The sequence below is a fragment of the Tachysurus fulvidraco genome, chromosome 13 (genome assembly GCF_022655615.1).
Source record: "Tachysurus fulvidraco isolate hzauxx_2018 chromosome 13, HZAU_PFXX_2.0, whole genome shotgun sequence".
Lineage (NCBI taxonomy): Eukaryota > Metazoa > Chordata > Actinopteri > Siluriformes > Bagridae > Tachysurus > Tachysurus fulvidraco.
Window position 1 is genome coordinate 27,265,476 of NC_062530.1, and position 16,443 is coordinate 27,281,918.

General features: G+C 40.8%; 1 protein-coding gene across 7 annotated transcripts in view; it reads right to left on the minus strand.

Annotated features, from left to right (window-relative positions):
* dmxl2 (Dmx-like 2) overlaps nucleotides 1–4,523 on the minus strand; it is a 42,738-nt gene extending 38,215 nt beyond the window's left edge. For all 7 annotated transcript variants that reach the window (XM_047822260.1, XM_047822257.1, XM_047822256.1 and 4 more), the window contains exon 1: nucleotides 4,273–4,523. In XM_047822260.1, coding sequence (XP_047678216.1) covers nucleotides 4,273–4,359 — 87 coding nt within the window. In that variant the 5' untranslated portion in view covers nucleotides 4,360–4,523. The remainder of the gene's footprint in view (nucleotides 1–4,272) is intronic.
* Nucleotides 4,524–16,443: the final 11,920 nt, after the last annotated feature.

Genomic DNA, 16,443 nt, shown 5'->3' on the forward strand with positions numbered 1-16,443 from the left:
ACAACACACCACACACACTCACACACCACAACACACACTCACACAACACACCACACCACACACACTCACACACCTCAACACACCCACACACCACAACATACCGCAAAATACTACAACACACCACACCACACACACTCACACACCTCAACACACCCACACACCACAACATACCGCAAAATACTACAACACACCACAACACCACACACTCACACACCACAAACACACACGCAGAACAAGAATGCAGGAGTAAACGAGGAGGAAGAGAGATGTATTACTGAGGAACGTAGAATATGACCGTCACACCACATTCACTTCATTGTCTCTCTGTATGTCGTCTCTCTCTGCTTGATATCTCTGCCATGAAAAGGTCTGTTTGTTATTTGATATGTGTTGGAAAGCTCCCACAAGCACTGTGTGCCAATAAATGCACGCGCACACACACACACACACACACACACCCACACACATACACACACACACACGCACGCACGCACACACACACGCGCGCGCACACACACACACACACACACACACATACACACACACACACACGCAAGCACACACGCGCACAAGCACACTATATGTAACTGGGTTACATCTAGTCCTGACTATTCCACCCTATGTAGTGCACTAGTGAGTAAAGGAAGATTGTTATGAACCCTACATAGTGCTGGTGTAGATCAGAGCAGTTCTGCTGCTTTCTGCTACTTTATCGTAGCTTCAGGAAGGAGCAGTGAGGTGTCAAACCAACACTGACAAAGAAAATGTCTCACTTCTGTTGCTAAGCGGGGGGGATGTGTGTGTGTGTGTGTGTGTGTGTGTGTGTGTGTGTGTGTGTGTGTGTGTGTGTGTGTTTCAGCATATATCTTAAAGAGTCAAGAGACTCTGCACTATGCAGATGTTGCAGTGCCACATTCACAAGCAGGCTGCTCTGTAGTGTGCGCACTACATAGTGTGACCTGTCATGTAATACACTGTGTCCTGAAGTACACCGAAGTCTCAGACACCTCAGGGGTGAGAAGGCAGAACTCCACACGCAATATGTTGTGGTGTGTTGTGGTGTGTGGGTGTGTTGTGGTGTGTTGTGGTATTTTGCGGTATGTTGCGGTGTGTGAGTCTGTGTGGTGTTGTGGTGTGTGAGTGTATGTATTATGGTGTGGTTTGTTTTGTTGTGTTGTTTTGTTTTTAGCTCACTGTACGTGCTAGTCTAACTGCTAGCTCACTGCATGTGCTAGTCTAACTGCTAGCTCACTGCACGCGCTAGTCTAACTGCTAGCTCACTGCACGCGCTAGTCTAACTGCTAGCTCACTGCACGCGCTAGTCTAACTGCTAGCTCACAGCATGTGCTAGTCTAACTGCTAGCTCACAGCACGTGCTAGTCTAACTGCTAGCTCACAGCACAAGTGTAAAATATTCCGTTACTGTAAACCTGACTACATATGAATGGTTCCATGTTTTCATGCATTGTTTTATAAACGCTTTATAAACATCTCTTAAGCTGTAATAGCACTTTTTAAAGCTTTGTTAGCAAAACCGTTGTGTGATGATCAAACGTAGCAGAACTCAGATATTTCTGTAAACCTTTGGTCAGAGATTCGGCGTAGATTCTGACTGAGTATTGATCTGAGTGTTTGAGTGAATTAGAGGAGAAGAAATAGAGAGATAAGAAACAGAGAACAGAGAGAAGTGTAGAGGTGTAAACAGCCGGTGTGTAAGTGAGATGATTGTGTCACTGCAGATTAAAGAACCATTCAGGAGGTGAACCGTGACACTCTGACCCACAAGGTCAGGAGATACAGAGCACACAGCTGGATAACACCTAACACCGGCTACGTAGCACACGGACATCACAGACAGACAGAGTGGATCTCAGCCATGTTTGTTCTACTGAATAAAAAACACATTCGACAACTTTAGACAAGTCCCGAATGTGGACACGTCCCAAATCACACACCGTGTAGGGGGGAAGGTTCGTTAGGGCGGAAGGTGGAAATGAGAAGTTACTGATTCAGATATTCCCACAGCTGTGTGTGTGTGTGTGTGTGTGTGTGTGAGAGAGAGAGAGAGAGACAGAAAGAGAGACAGAGAGAGAGAGAGAGAGAGAGATGACATGGAGGATGTTTGATCATAGTTTTATATAATTACATTGATCCGATAGACATAAGGTTAAATGTAATTAATGATTAATCAGATGGGACATTTAATTACAGGCCAGAACTATTAGTTTGTGTGTGTGTGTGTGTGTGTGTGTGTGTGTGTGTGTGTGTGTGTGTGTGTGTGTGTGTGTGTGTGTGTGAGAGGAAGTAAACATTCCTGACACAGAGTCATTGTGTATCAGTGGAATATTTCTCTCTCTGTAATACACGACTCTCACTTCCTCTTTCTATTGCCATAAATCTCTGCTGCATTTTTTATATTACCTTAACAAAGTCTATGTAACTTGTGGAGCAAGACGTAAGGGGCTGCGTCCAAAAACCTGTTCTGTTCTATATATAGTGCACAACTGTAGTGCATAAGATGTACAGTAGGACATTTCACGCAATTTATCTTCCTAATCGACCTGAAACAGAACAAGGACATAAACTAATAACTCTACACTGTCTATGGTGACGTAGGGAGGGGATTCCCCTAATAAAGTCAGTACCATCTTATACCGGTCCCTTGGGGGATTATAGCGCATTACATTGAACACAGAAGGCATTATTTCCAACACAAAACAATATATGGGGCACTTATAGGGAGGTACATCCCTAATAGCTAATGTACCTAGTGCACTACAGAGGGTATAAAAGCCAGTACTCACCTCCTAGATGATTCCTAACCTGCTCCACTGTAAACTACACAGGGATCATTTCAGACACTACATAGTGTGCACTTACAGAGGGATTGGGAAGTGTGAAGCCCAAAGTGTTCCCAACTGACATTTAGTGTACTACTTTGAGTGAAGAAGTCATTCATGTAGAGAACTTGTATAAAGAGCAATAATAAATGGCACTCCGGTATGGCGTAGAGCCAACATTAGTGCACTTAGAGAGAGAGCTGTACAGTGTAGAGGAAGAGGGGATGTGGTAGCCTAGCGGTTAAGGTTTTGGGTTACCAATCGGAAGGTTGTGAGTTCGATTCCTACGTCTACCAAGCTGCCACTGCTGAGCCCCTGAGCAAGGCTTCTTAACCCTCAATTACTCAGTTGTATAAAAATGAGATAAAAATGTAAGTCTGTTTAATGCTGTAAATGTAAGACACCTTTATTTCACACCCCATGTACCTCACATACACAGGACCACTGGGGGAAACCCGTGGTCCCTTTCCCTCACAGTGAACAGTTCACCCCTGAAATCCACACTATTCGACTTGTTTCCTCATCTGATGAGCTATCGCACTTCACCGGAGATGACGAGGTCGCGGACAGATGGCAGATTGCTGGAACACAGCCACAGCATCCTGGTTGTTGGAGGTGAGAATTAAACACTTCTGTGCTGGTTTTCTCTTTTAGATCATATTAACACCTTGTACGATCAACGTTCAGACACGAGAAGCGACAGTACACACCACATCCCTCGATCCTGTGTGTGATGGAGGCATTAATGCACGAATATCATTCTGAGCATCAGCCCAAACTCATCAGAGGTCCAACAGAAGGATCAAAACATGTATAGATGTTCTTCTGAAGCCTGACATGTCACTCCAACAGCACAGTGATGCCACCAACCATCTCAGCAGACATCATGTGAACATCGCAGGCCGTGTGTTTGTGCAAGGTGTCATTCTGTACACGTGTATTGTCGTGTTCACTGCATCGTGTTTATAAACATCATTGTGGATACACAAACGTCACGTCAACACGTCATTCTGAACACAGCTTTCTTTATCTATACGTGTAGGCCAGTTAGATGTCATTCTGAACACACAAGAGCTCGTGATGATGATGATGATGATGATGAAGACGACAATGTCATTGTGGACGCAGGGACGTCATTCCGCACGCATCATACTGTACGTCACGCCGTACGCATAGGTCTATTTATTAATGTATAGGATTAATGTCAGTATGTATTTAGAACGAATTGGTGCAACACACACACACACACACACACACACACACACACACACACACACACACACACACACACACACACACACACACACACACACACACCCACACCTATGTGGTCGTGTCATACTGAACAAGCTCGAGCTATCCAGCTAGTCATACCAGTGCTAACAGCGCTAAGTAGCTTAGCGCTGTTAGCATGACCGACATCGTTACCTACCGTGAACGGGACGTCATTAACGCTCCCCACAGAATAACAGCAGTCTCCCGGATTCACGGCTCCCGTCAGCACCTGGTGGAGATGCATCGCTGCCCCGCTGGTGTCTGTTCTAAGGGCTGACGGTTATGTTAATAATTCACAGCGATGAAAACAACACCGAGCAGCCGACGCTTCCCTGTGTCCATGTATTAGCTAACCGGGAATCCCATCTGTGTGTGTGGGTGTGTGTGTGTGTGTGTGTGTGTTTCTATGTTTTGTGCCCCCCCCCCCCCCCGCCCTCTATATCTCTCTCACTCTGTGTGTGTGTTGGTCTCTCTCTCTCTCTCTCTCTCTCTCTCTCTCTCTCTCTCTCTCTCTCTCTCTGTGTGTATCTCTCTCTCTATCTGTGCCGTCCCTCTCTGTGTCTCTCTCTCTCTCTCTCTCTCTCTCTCTCTCTCTCTCTCTCTCTCTCTCTATGTTTCTGTGTGTGTGTGTATCTGTGTCTCTCGCTATCTGTCAGTCAGTCTCTCTCTCTCTCTCTCTCTCTCTCTCTCTCTCTCTCTATATATATATATATATATATATATGTTTCTGTGTGTGTGTATCTGTGTCTCTCGCTATCTGTCAGTTAGTCAGTCTGTTTGTGTGTCTCTCTCTCGCTCTGTGTGTGTCTCTCTGTCAGTCTGTGTGTGTGTGTATCTCTCTCTCTCTCTCTTCCCCCTTCTCTCTGTGTCTCTCTCTCTCTCTGTCTGTCTGGCTGTGTGTCTGTGTCTCTCTCTCTCTCTCTCTCTCTCTCTCTCTCTCTCTCTCTCTGTGTGTGTGTATCTCTCTCTCTCTTCCCCCTTCTCTCTGTGTCTCTCTCTCTCTCTGTCTGGCTGTGTGTCTGTGTGTCTCTCTCTCTCTCTCTCTCTCTCTCTCTCTCTCTCTCTGTGTGTGTGTGTGTGTGTCTCTCTCTCTCTCTCTCTCTCTCTCTCTCTCTCTCTCTCTCTCTCTCTCTCTCTCTCTCTGTGTGTGTATCTCTCTCCCTCCTCCCCTCCTGCCATGCACAGAAAACTGACCCCTTAAAAAACTGACCAAAAAAAACCCAGGCGTTAAATCCGTTTTAGGTCTTGTCACGGGATACTATTCTAATAACTATTCTAATAACGGGTTTAACACGCATTTATTCTGTTCTTCATGATCATTTAAAAAAGCTTCGGTCATGTTTCTTTAACATCCAGTGTGCGAGGCCGTGACATCATCAGGGTCTGTAAAGGAAGTGAGAAGGTTCATCCCTACATCACTACCTCACATGACCATCACTAATCACATGACCATCCCTACATCACATGACCATCACTACATCCCTACATCACACATTCATTATATTTAACAAGGTCTATAATATTTACTTCAGCCAAGTTCCTTCATCTGCTTTTCCTGGGGAGGTTACAAACAGTACCTAATGCTCCGATATAACAGAAAGAAATACGTTACATTCCATACACACCATTTAACATACTTTTTTTTTAATGCATTCTGTTTACAATATCTATCAACTATCAATAGGAATGAACCTTTACTGAAATGGAAACTACTTGATTAATTGTGCTTTGTTAATATACTTGTATATCTTGGCAAATTTAGATATTTCACTTGAATATTATTAGAATTGAATAATTGTTAATAATTTTTATTCATTACATTTTTGTTTAGATGTTCTAAAGTACTCATTACAACTCATTACATTTTCCTCCCTTTATCCAATCAGGTGTAATATTACACACTGGTGACTGATTAGCAAACTCCCCAAAGTACAGGAATGTCCATAAGTGGGTTTGACTTTGTTGGTTTCACACCCGCTACCTGCATGACAACAAATTAACACTTATCTACAGCATCCAGTCACATCCAATCTGAAGATTCATGACAAATCATCATCATTTGTGACCTTCTTATACTAATCTCAGACATTATAGTGTATAACTATCTGTTACAGTGGAAGATGGATAATCCACAGGACTGCAGTGTGAACCCTGAGGATAAACGTCCGTGTCCTTACCTAAGTAAAATATTAAAATGTGGCAAGTTTTACAAATAGCAAACATAAAAAAACTAAATTCACATCAAATCTTACTTGTATTTCTGTCTGGATACTTTCAGGTTTAATTGATTAACATTTTGACATATGAACTAGACTTTCATCTATAGTATACTTTCTATACTAACAGCTATCCAGAGTGACTTACATTTTTTTTTCAATTTACACAACTGAGCAATTGTAGGTTAAGGGCCTTGCTCAGGGGCCCAGCAGTGCAGCTTGGTAGTCCTGGGATTTGAGCCTATGATATTCTGATCAGTAATCCACCACCTTAACCACTAGGCTACCACATCATTTAGGTACTAAGTTCTTAGCCCTCTGTCCAACCCTAAGCGTGACATTTTCCCCTGCTGACACATTAGCATGCACTGTTAGCATACAAACTCGGGTTGTTATTACACTGAAGCTATAGAGCAGTAAAGAATAGTAAAGTAAATATAATTTAAAGGTTTAATTTCCAGCTGAATGTCGTGTTCTCTGCATGTGTAAATCCTAACACAGTGCCTTGTGGTGTTCAGTGTCTCAGACAGACTTGATGTGTTTTCTGACTCTGTATGACACTCAGATAGTGGGTGTGGTGTTAAATTATTAAGGTGAAATTATACTTAAATGTGGCTGTAATATTCTATCATTTAACAAAACTGTTGATTTTAGTCATTATAGTTACACTAGAGGGCGCACTGACTCCATCTTTTACCGTATCTGATTTCACATGAAGCCATCTATCATTCTTTCTTCTCCTTCGCCCCCCCCCCCCCCGCCAGGCTGCAGCGTGTTCCTATTGGCCTATTGACAAGCTCCTCCCTTTTTTAGTCAGTGTGCTCGAGCCCGCTGTAATTTTACCTCAGACATTAGCATCGTTAGCATCTTCCACAGATAGTGTCACCGCTATTGTTTTATCGACTTTAATTCTGAGAAAAACTTCAATATTCGTGCTGTTTTAAGTGCAATAAAAATATGAAAGCACACATTATTGCTGTAGTTGAATGGGAAAGGCACCATTAACTCTGAAAAGGCTGTTATATCGAAAATTAGTATCAAAAGTTTTTACTGGGTCTTTATACAAAATACAAACAAATAAATAAAGTCCGTTTTGAATTTGGACTTAATACATGTAAAAAAAAAATATTTTGGCTTGATTTCACCAAACGGGAACCTTCTTTTATGATATTTTTATTTGTGGAAGGAAAATATAAAAAAAAATATTTGTTCAAACAAAGATGGACTTATCTGGTTCTTGTACTAATAGATTATGATAATTATTTAATTGTGTTACTAAACATACAAACAAAATACAATAGACTATATATCATTAGGTCACGTGCAAAAATTACATATAAATATCTAAAAATTCCATTAATATGGAAATATCTAAAATGTCTTTTAAGCTTTTAATTTCAAATTAGTTTAATTAAATAATAAAAACACTGTATTTGGTATTTGGTATGAATAATGAAATCATGAAATGCAATACAATGATTGACGTGAATTATCTTATATACCTGCTGTATCATATTAGATACGCATATTTTTAACACGAGTTAACTATAACATTCTATATACAGTAAGAAGTAATTATTTATTGCTTTAATAAAGAACATATTAATATTAAAAAATTAGTAAAAACATAAATGCTATTCTACCATAATGTTTGCGAAATGTCCCTTCAGATAACTAGAAGGTCAGTTCATGATGGCAGCCATATGTTGTCTAAAGCCTTCTATTGACTGCAGGAGCATAAATAAATCCCCCAAGGGGCAAAACAACAAGTAGCAGATTGTATGCAGGAAAACCTTCAGGAAAGTGTTGATAATGTGGTATTTGCAGAGGTCTCAGAAACTCTTGTATCAAATATCATACAGTGGACCTTATATAGTAGATAATGTAGGATTTGACTGTTGTGGAATATTTTCTAATATTATATACTATTTTTAACACTGTGTATAACATATATGTAAATTCGCCATATATGTAAACATTATGCAGCATTATATGGTACTGTGCAAAAGTTAAAAAAAAAGTGAAAAAATGCTGTAAAATAAGAATGCTTTCAAAAATAGAAATATTAATACTTTATTTTTTTATCAATGAACAAAATATAAAGTAAATGAACAGAAGAGAAATTCAAATTACGTCAATAATACCCTCCACAATGCGAGTAAATCACTCGCATATGCAATGTAAATTTCCCAATTTAAGGTGACTAAAAAATATCTTTTATTACGCAATGGATAGTAAATTTTCTGATTTTAAACACCTGTGATTAAAGTTAGATGCAAAGAATAAGTTTAGCACAGATTTCATTTGAATGACTGCCTTGACAGTACACCGTCTTATAGCCGAGAGAGGCCCCCGTGCTTTTTTATTACTAACTCATCGTCTACACATGATGTGTAAAGAGAATCGATGCATCAAATGGTTTTCCTTCTTTCCTTTACTTTGTATGCAAATGGATGCGAAAAAATGAAAATTACAGCCTGAACAGAAACCACTTAATTGAAAAAAACTGAATCAAAAAGTGTATTGGCAAAAGAGAAAGATTCAGGCTAAGTGGCTGTCAGATTTTGACTGGCTTTTGTATGATGAGGAGAAACATGTGATGATACATAAGTACTGCAGTAAAACCCACAAACAGTAAACAACTTGCAAAAGGGTTTCGAATTCAAATGTATTTGTATAGAGCTTCTAACAATCGACCTTGTCTCAAAGTAGCTTTACAGAACATAAACATAAAACAAATTAATACAAAGATTAATATAATACAAAAGTTCAAGATTAATATAAGACTTATATTATAATGTGTTCGTATTTATCTCAAATGAGCAAGTCTGAAGTGACTCGGGTGATTGTGGTTATTAAAAACTTTGAGAAGAACCAGACTCAATGTGAAAATCATCCTCATTTAGGTAACACTGGAGGGTGTAATTATAAATATACAGACTGACAAATGTTGTATTGATGAGGAGGTTGTTTTGGGGCCTGGAGAAGTTTTGACATACCCTGATATTTGTGCTTTTTTCAGTTCCTTATGAAGATATAAATAGCTAAAGTCTAATATCACTGTAATCAGCACAAACTGGACTACACTAATATGTGAGCAGCATGTATGTACATGATTGTGTTTTTGAGAAAACAATGTTTATGCATGGTTAGTGAAAAATGAAACATTATAAATCACTTGAATAAGGCCATAAAGCACATACAGAAAATTGATTCACAGGACTTTTGAGAACTGGATCTGGTAGCCTAGTGTTTTTGCTTCAAAATTATGTGAAAATTATCTTGTTTACTCGCTCACAGAAAACAATATATTGATTTAAATTTTCGAAGACACTTTTTGTTTGTAAAGGGCATATGCGAGTAGGCATCAACTATCATGCATATTAATGTACTTCACACCTGAGAAGACAAAGGCCTGTATAATGAGCTGCATAATGAGCCTTACAGGTAAGTGTGTGACTGAGAGGAGTTACAAGAAAGAATGTGAAGACAAAATAAATGTGTATATTTTGTGTTTGTAGTTTATTTAGAATATTTAACTAGTGCAAACAGAGCCAGACAAGAGATAAGTACTAAAAAAATCCTAAAATCCACCTAAAGTCCATGTGTGCCAGACAAGAGAGCGAGCAAACAGACACTATACTACAAGACAGATGCTTAAAATAAATAATAAAGTAACGATATGTATACAAGTAACAATATTGTATATGAACAATACAATATGGCTCTGTTAAAATCTTTAATGGAATCTTTAATGGAATCTGTTAAAACTTGGTGCTTCTTACAGCATTGTTTGGGGGCGTTGATCTTGTTTGCATTGCCCGTGTCAGGTAATTTCCATATGAATGAATCCACATGAATCCATATGATCCCACGGTAGGTGGGATCACATTAGCGCTAATGAGGTCGAGCCAGAAAAACTGTACCTCTCTTTACTTACATACAGATTACACAAAAAGACGATATTTGCTCATTTAAAATTAGACATTTCAAGCTTTCATTAGACATATGTATCATGTTCGTGTGATAAGTATTGGCGGAGTTATCAGTTCATGTTTGTAACGTGTTTCAGGAAGATGGTCAAGGAGACAGAGATGAATGCACACCCTGGTTATTTTCTTTATTTGCCAAAAGCTGTTTTGTTGTTATTATGAAGGCAGTAAAATAAAAGTAGACCCTTCACAATTTCGAATGATGTATTACATATATGTGTATGATTATGAATGACAGAGTAAAAACGCGCCTGCGAGCCTGTCGACCCCAGAGGGTTAAGTACCACATGGAGTTAGTATAGCAGAGTCCAATTGGAGCGGGTAAATATCTAGATGCCTCAGGCTCTTTACGTGGTTGGCCTCATCTCAGTGAAGGTCCAAAATCTTCATGGCTCTGAAGGCAATTGGAGCTGGTACAATTTCTGGATGCCTCGGGATGAGCAAAAACAAAGAAGCAGTGGAGAGGAATTAGCATAACTGTTGTTCATAATATTAGCAAGCACTAGATGATAATAGTCATTATCTGTTGACATACTGTATACTATCATAATCTAGAGGATAAATATGAACACATTTAAATATATGTCTTATATGAATCAACTCTTTCAGAGACAGAAGACAAAAATAAAGCTCCCGGCCCAGACGGGGTCTCCCCCTCCTGTCTCAAAGCATGTGCTGACCAACTGGCTCCTATCTTCACCCATATCTTCAACAGATGACTGGAGCTGTGTGAAGTCCCCTCCTGCTATTAAACTCTCCACAATCCTCCCGGTCCCCAAGAAACCCTCCATCACTGGACTGAATGACTACAGGCCTGTCGCTCTGACATCTGTTGTCATGAAGACCTTTGAACAGCTAAAGACTGTAACAGAACAGATGCTGGATCCCCTACAGTTTGCCTACCGAGCAAACATATCAGTTTTTAATACTATAATTCTGGAAGTTCTTCACTCCAAACTCTCCTAAGGAAGTTCTCCTAAGGCTCACTATACCCCTTCTATCTGTCAGTAGATCACAAACTTCCTGACAGACAGGAAACATTCGGACAATCAGCACTGGTGCTCCTCAGGGATGTGTTATCTCCACACTGCTATTCTCCCTCTAAACTAATGACTGCACTTCAAGTGGCCCTACTGTTAAACTCCTGAAATTTGCAGATGATACTACGCACATCGATCTCATCCAAGATGGCGACGAGTTTGCATAGCAGCAGGAGGTGAAGTGGCTGGTGTTTTGGTGTAGTCAGAACAGCCTAGAGCTAAACACCCTCAAAACTGTGGAGATGATAGTTGTTGTAATTCATACTGACTTACGTGTTCCGTAGTGACACATTTTCAGATTGCATAGGAAACCCTTCCACAATCCATCTAAGGAATGTGTCCTAGTTTGCACGGGTTAGTGTTGAAAACACAAGATCAACTATCAGAGTTGGTCTTACCTTGAACGCAGGTGTCCTTTGAAGTCCCTCTGTCTTCTAACAAAGGATCCTCTTCTACCTAATTTATTGTTTGAATCTTTAAATGAAGGAATCAGATTTAGACCTTTTTGTCTTTTCAGGACCCTAAGAATGGGAGGCCTTGTTTTTATTAAAAGTAATGTAATACAGATAGATGTGTGTAATATATGTAAAATAAAAATAAAATTACAAATAAAATCCTTCAAATAATTAAATAGTATTAGAATAAGTAAAAGTAATTAACATGCAAAGATTATAACAAACCAAGAAACACTCTCCAAGTGTAAGCTTGCACCTGTTCTATGATGCACACAGAGTATAACATGCACTGAGCTTGTTTACACTAGAATGCACACACAATGTAATTCAAGGCAAGCTTTTATACATTCTGTATCATTACTGTTGCCAGTTGGATTTGGCTGTCAGATGTGGGCCCCCCTTGGGCTTTCCCGACAGCCAACATCTCGTCCCCCAAACATTTATCGTCCCCCAAACATTTATCGTCTCCCAAACATTTCTCACCGGCGAGTGCTACTAATGTTTTTCTTTATCTTCAAGGTTAACAGTTTTATATATGGTTATATGTTTGCAGTTAACTTCCTGCAACTGTCAGGCTGTGATTATATATGATCAAACCTTTCTCTCCCTGTAGAATTCGACAGCAAGCATTGAAACACTTTGCGTGTCGAATTCTCCCAGTGAATAAACAGTGGGCTTTTATGCTTTCACTACAAGAAACAGAAAAAGTTTACAGTCAAAATAAGCAATATTAATCTTATCAACAGGAGAATACATGAATATAAGAAAAAGCAAAGCAATTCAGAGTTCTCCTGAACTTCTGAAAATAAAACATAATAAAACAATGCTTTATAACCTTCCTTTCTGTCAGGACTCAGCCCGGACTTTGGCCATGTGCCTTTTATTTATGTTTGGTATTCACGTGTCTGCCCCGCCCTTGTCTTTTTTTTCCTCCCAGCCTCTGCACACCTGTCCCTCATGTGTCATGATTATCAGCACTATTTAGTTGAGCCGCGTTGCCTTGTGCAGCGCGGAATCCTATTGTCTTCATGTCTGGTTGTTTTGTCGTGTCTTCATGTCGTGTCTTCATGTCGTGTTTTTTGTTAATAAATCCCCGTTTATTTTAGCTCATTTGGGTCTGTTTTTTACCTCGCGTCACCTGACAGAAGGATTCCGCCAGACCAAGACCCAGCAGGATAGCGGCAGCCGTTCGGGAGCATTTATTATTTTTTTTTCTTATTGGATTTTTTTTTCCCTGGACATCGCGGTTTTGGTGACATCGGTCCGCATTTTTACGGTGAGGGACGCCGCTCCGCTTCCGGTTTCTCCGCGGGGGGTGCTGCCTCACTTCCTGTTTGCGCGCCATGTCACCAGCCCGAGTTTTTTTTTTTTTTTTTCGGTGTCCTGTGACATCGCCCCACACCTGTCCGGTGGGGGGCGTCGCTTCACATCTGGTTTTCGTGGAGGACGCCGCCCCACATCCTGTCCTCGGGGGGGGGGGGGGGGGGGGTTGCAGGCCCATGTTTTGCCCCATGAATATTTTTTTTTAATTTTTTTTTTGTCGACTTTTCTGTTTTCTGGAGGATTTTTTTTCTCCCCGCCCTCCCTCCCCCTTTCCTGGTTCCCGAGAGGTGTATCTGGTCGCGGTGCGTCGGGGCTGCGCTCGGCCCTCCTGTTCGGCTCTGGACGTCGCTCGGCCCTTCTGTTCGGCTGTGGACGTCGCTCGGCCCTCCTGTTTGGCTGTGGATGTCGCTCGGCCCTCCTGTTCAGCTGTGGACGTCGCTTGGCCCTCCTGTTCGGCTGTGGACGTCGCTCGGCCCTCTAGCTCGGCTGTGGACGTCGCTCGGCCCTCTCTGGCTGCGCCGCCGTGTGCCTTGCTCCCCCCACCTGCCTCGCCGTGTGCCTTGCTCCAACCCACCTGCCTTGCCGTGTGCCTTGCTCCCCCCTCCTGGACGGATTGGCGCGTCGGGAGCCGCGCCTAGAGGGGGGGGTACTGTCAGGACTCAGCCCGGACTTTGGCCATGTGCCTTTTGTTTATGTTTGGTATTCACGTGTCTGCCCCGCCCTTGTCTTTTTTTCCTCCCAGCCTCTGCACACCTGTCCTTCATGTGTCATGATTATCAGCATTATTTAGTTGAGCCGCGTTGCCTTGTGCAGCGCGGAATCCTATTGTCTTCATGTCTGGTTGTTTTGTCGTGTCTTCATGTCGTGTTTTTTGTTAATAATTCCCCCTTTATTTTAGCTATCCTGCATTTGGGTCTGTTTTTTACCTCGCGTCACCTGACACCTTTCTTTTGGAATCTTCTTCCAGATGTCTAGGTACAGCGTCTGATCTCTCATAGTCTTCTTCGTCCATTGATTTCTTCATTCCTCAAGCTTCATTTTCTTTATTTTATTTGTTGTTGTTTTATTTCTTCTTCTGCTTTTCTATTCTTTTCTTTTTTTTGCTTCTCTTTGTCTTTTTCTCTTAGCTCTACGTTTACTGGTATTTGTAGCCTTAATCTCACTTTTCTTTTGTATGGGAATATGAGAGCAGGGTTTTGACATTGGATAGCATTTATAAGGTCTATCTAATGAGCATGAAGTTAAGTCCATTCTACCCACCATTCTCACAACATAGTAGACTTTAGGAAAGACCCCTCAAAACTACCCCCCCTCACAATATCCAGCAGCCCTGTGTCATCTGTGGAGTCCTTCAAGTATTTGGGCACTACCATTTCGCATGACCTGAAATGGGAGTGCAACATGAACTCCATCATCAAAAAGGCCCAGCAGAGGATGTACTTTCAGATGGTTTGGAGCAGCAACTAAACAGGACAGGAACAGATTGCAAAACACAGTAAAAACAGCAGAAAAAATAATTAGTGCCCCATGCCCACTCCCCAGGACTTGTACAATACAAGAACCAGGAAACGGGCTTAATTGTGCAAAGCAAATGCTGTTTAAAAGGATTTTACTGCTAATTTTCAGTCATGCCAGCAGCTGCTTGTGGTCCTAAGCAGGGATAGTTCACCCAAAAAGAAAAATTCTGTCATCATTTTCTCATCCTCATGTTGTTTTAAATCTGTATGAATTTATTTATTCTGATGAACTTCTTTTCCTCCTTGAAGAAGTCCAGCCCCCTTGAAACGACCCAGCAGTTGAATGCGTACCTCAGGTGCCCAGGAGACAGTAGAGGTACTGAAGTCCTTCTCAGCCGTGTGCCAGCTATCACTTAAGCTTAATACGGCACTCCCTGCCTCAGCAGCCTGTGAAAGACTGTTTAGTGTTGCAGGGCTGATCTTCAGGCCAAGAAGAGTATGCATTGGCTCACAAAACTTTGCGAACCAGTTACTTTTGTGGATGAACAAAGCCTATTGGTAACTCTTTGTCGCATGTTCTGTGTTCTGATGTTGATTACCCTGTTGTTGTTTAAGCCCAATGTGTTTGTTTCAATGAAGGTTATTGATGACATGCCTCTGAAGTTTGACTTTTTGCACCATTACAATACTTATAGCCAACTAGTCATATCTTCCGCTCCATAAAACACAGCTCAGTTGTACACATACTGTATATGGTTCTTTAATGTATTTGCATTGTACTAAAATGCGTTTTTTTTTCAAGTATGCGTCACTTTTACAGTATGTGGCTGAAACAGGTAGCCTAGTGCATCCCAAAATTTTCAACATTATCATTTTCAATTAAAATTATAGTCATTATGGCCTTTAGAAGGTATTGCACAATAGGCCCCTGTGGCACAGCCTAAGTTTGTGTCCTTAATGGCATTTTTTCCTTGCATTACTTTTACTTTTATACTTTAAGTAGTTTTAAACCAGTACTTTTACACTTTTACTTGAGTAAAAAGCTTTAGTTGATATTTCTAAAGATGTCTTTTTAAACCCTAGTATCTATACTTCTACCTGAGTATTGAATGTGAATACTTTTGACAACACTGTCAGCCAGTGTCTCATGGGATTGTTGTGGATGGAGCCACCCAGAGACTGTAATGCCATCTTATAACCAATGTTGTAGTCAGCTGTATGGTCTGGTCTTTATCAGCAATCAGGTCTGTGCTGATCTCAGAGTTTATGATTACCCATTAGTTCATCATGAGCTTTCAGTTCCACTATTATAAACTGTTGTAGAAAGGACATTATTTACATTTACATTATTTACTGTAGAGTGTCACCCAAATAAGGATGGGATTCCTTCTGAACATGGTTCCTCTCAAGGTTTCTTCCTCATATCATCTCAAGGAGTTTTTCCTTGACGCCGCTGCCTCCAGCTTGCTCATTAGGGATAGGGATAGATATACAGGGTAAAGGCTACAGATCGTGTCAGAGTACAAATATTTGGGGATTTTAATTGATTCAAAGTTGTCTTTTAAATTGTATGTAAAAAAAGGTCTGTAATTATAATCAAATCAAACTGTAGACACATTCGCAATCAAATGTCTACACAGGCAGCAAAAATGTACATACACTCTATGATTTTGTCACATATCTCTTACTGTTTGCCCGTTTGGTCACAGCCTAGTGTTACATCTCTGAAACCACTTCAATCACCTTACAAGCAAACTGTAAAATTTCTGTATAAGAAATCAAACATGTCTCATTATTGTCCAATTTACAAAAATATAGATTACTCAGCTGGGAAAACATGCTAAA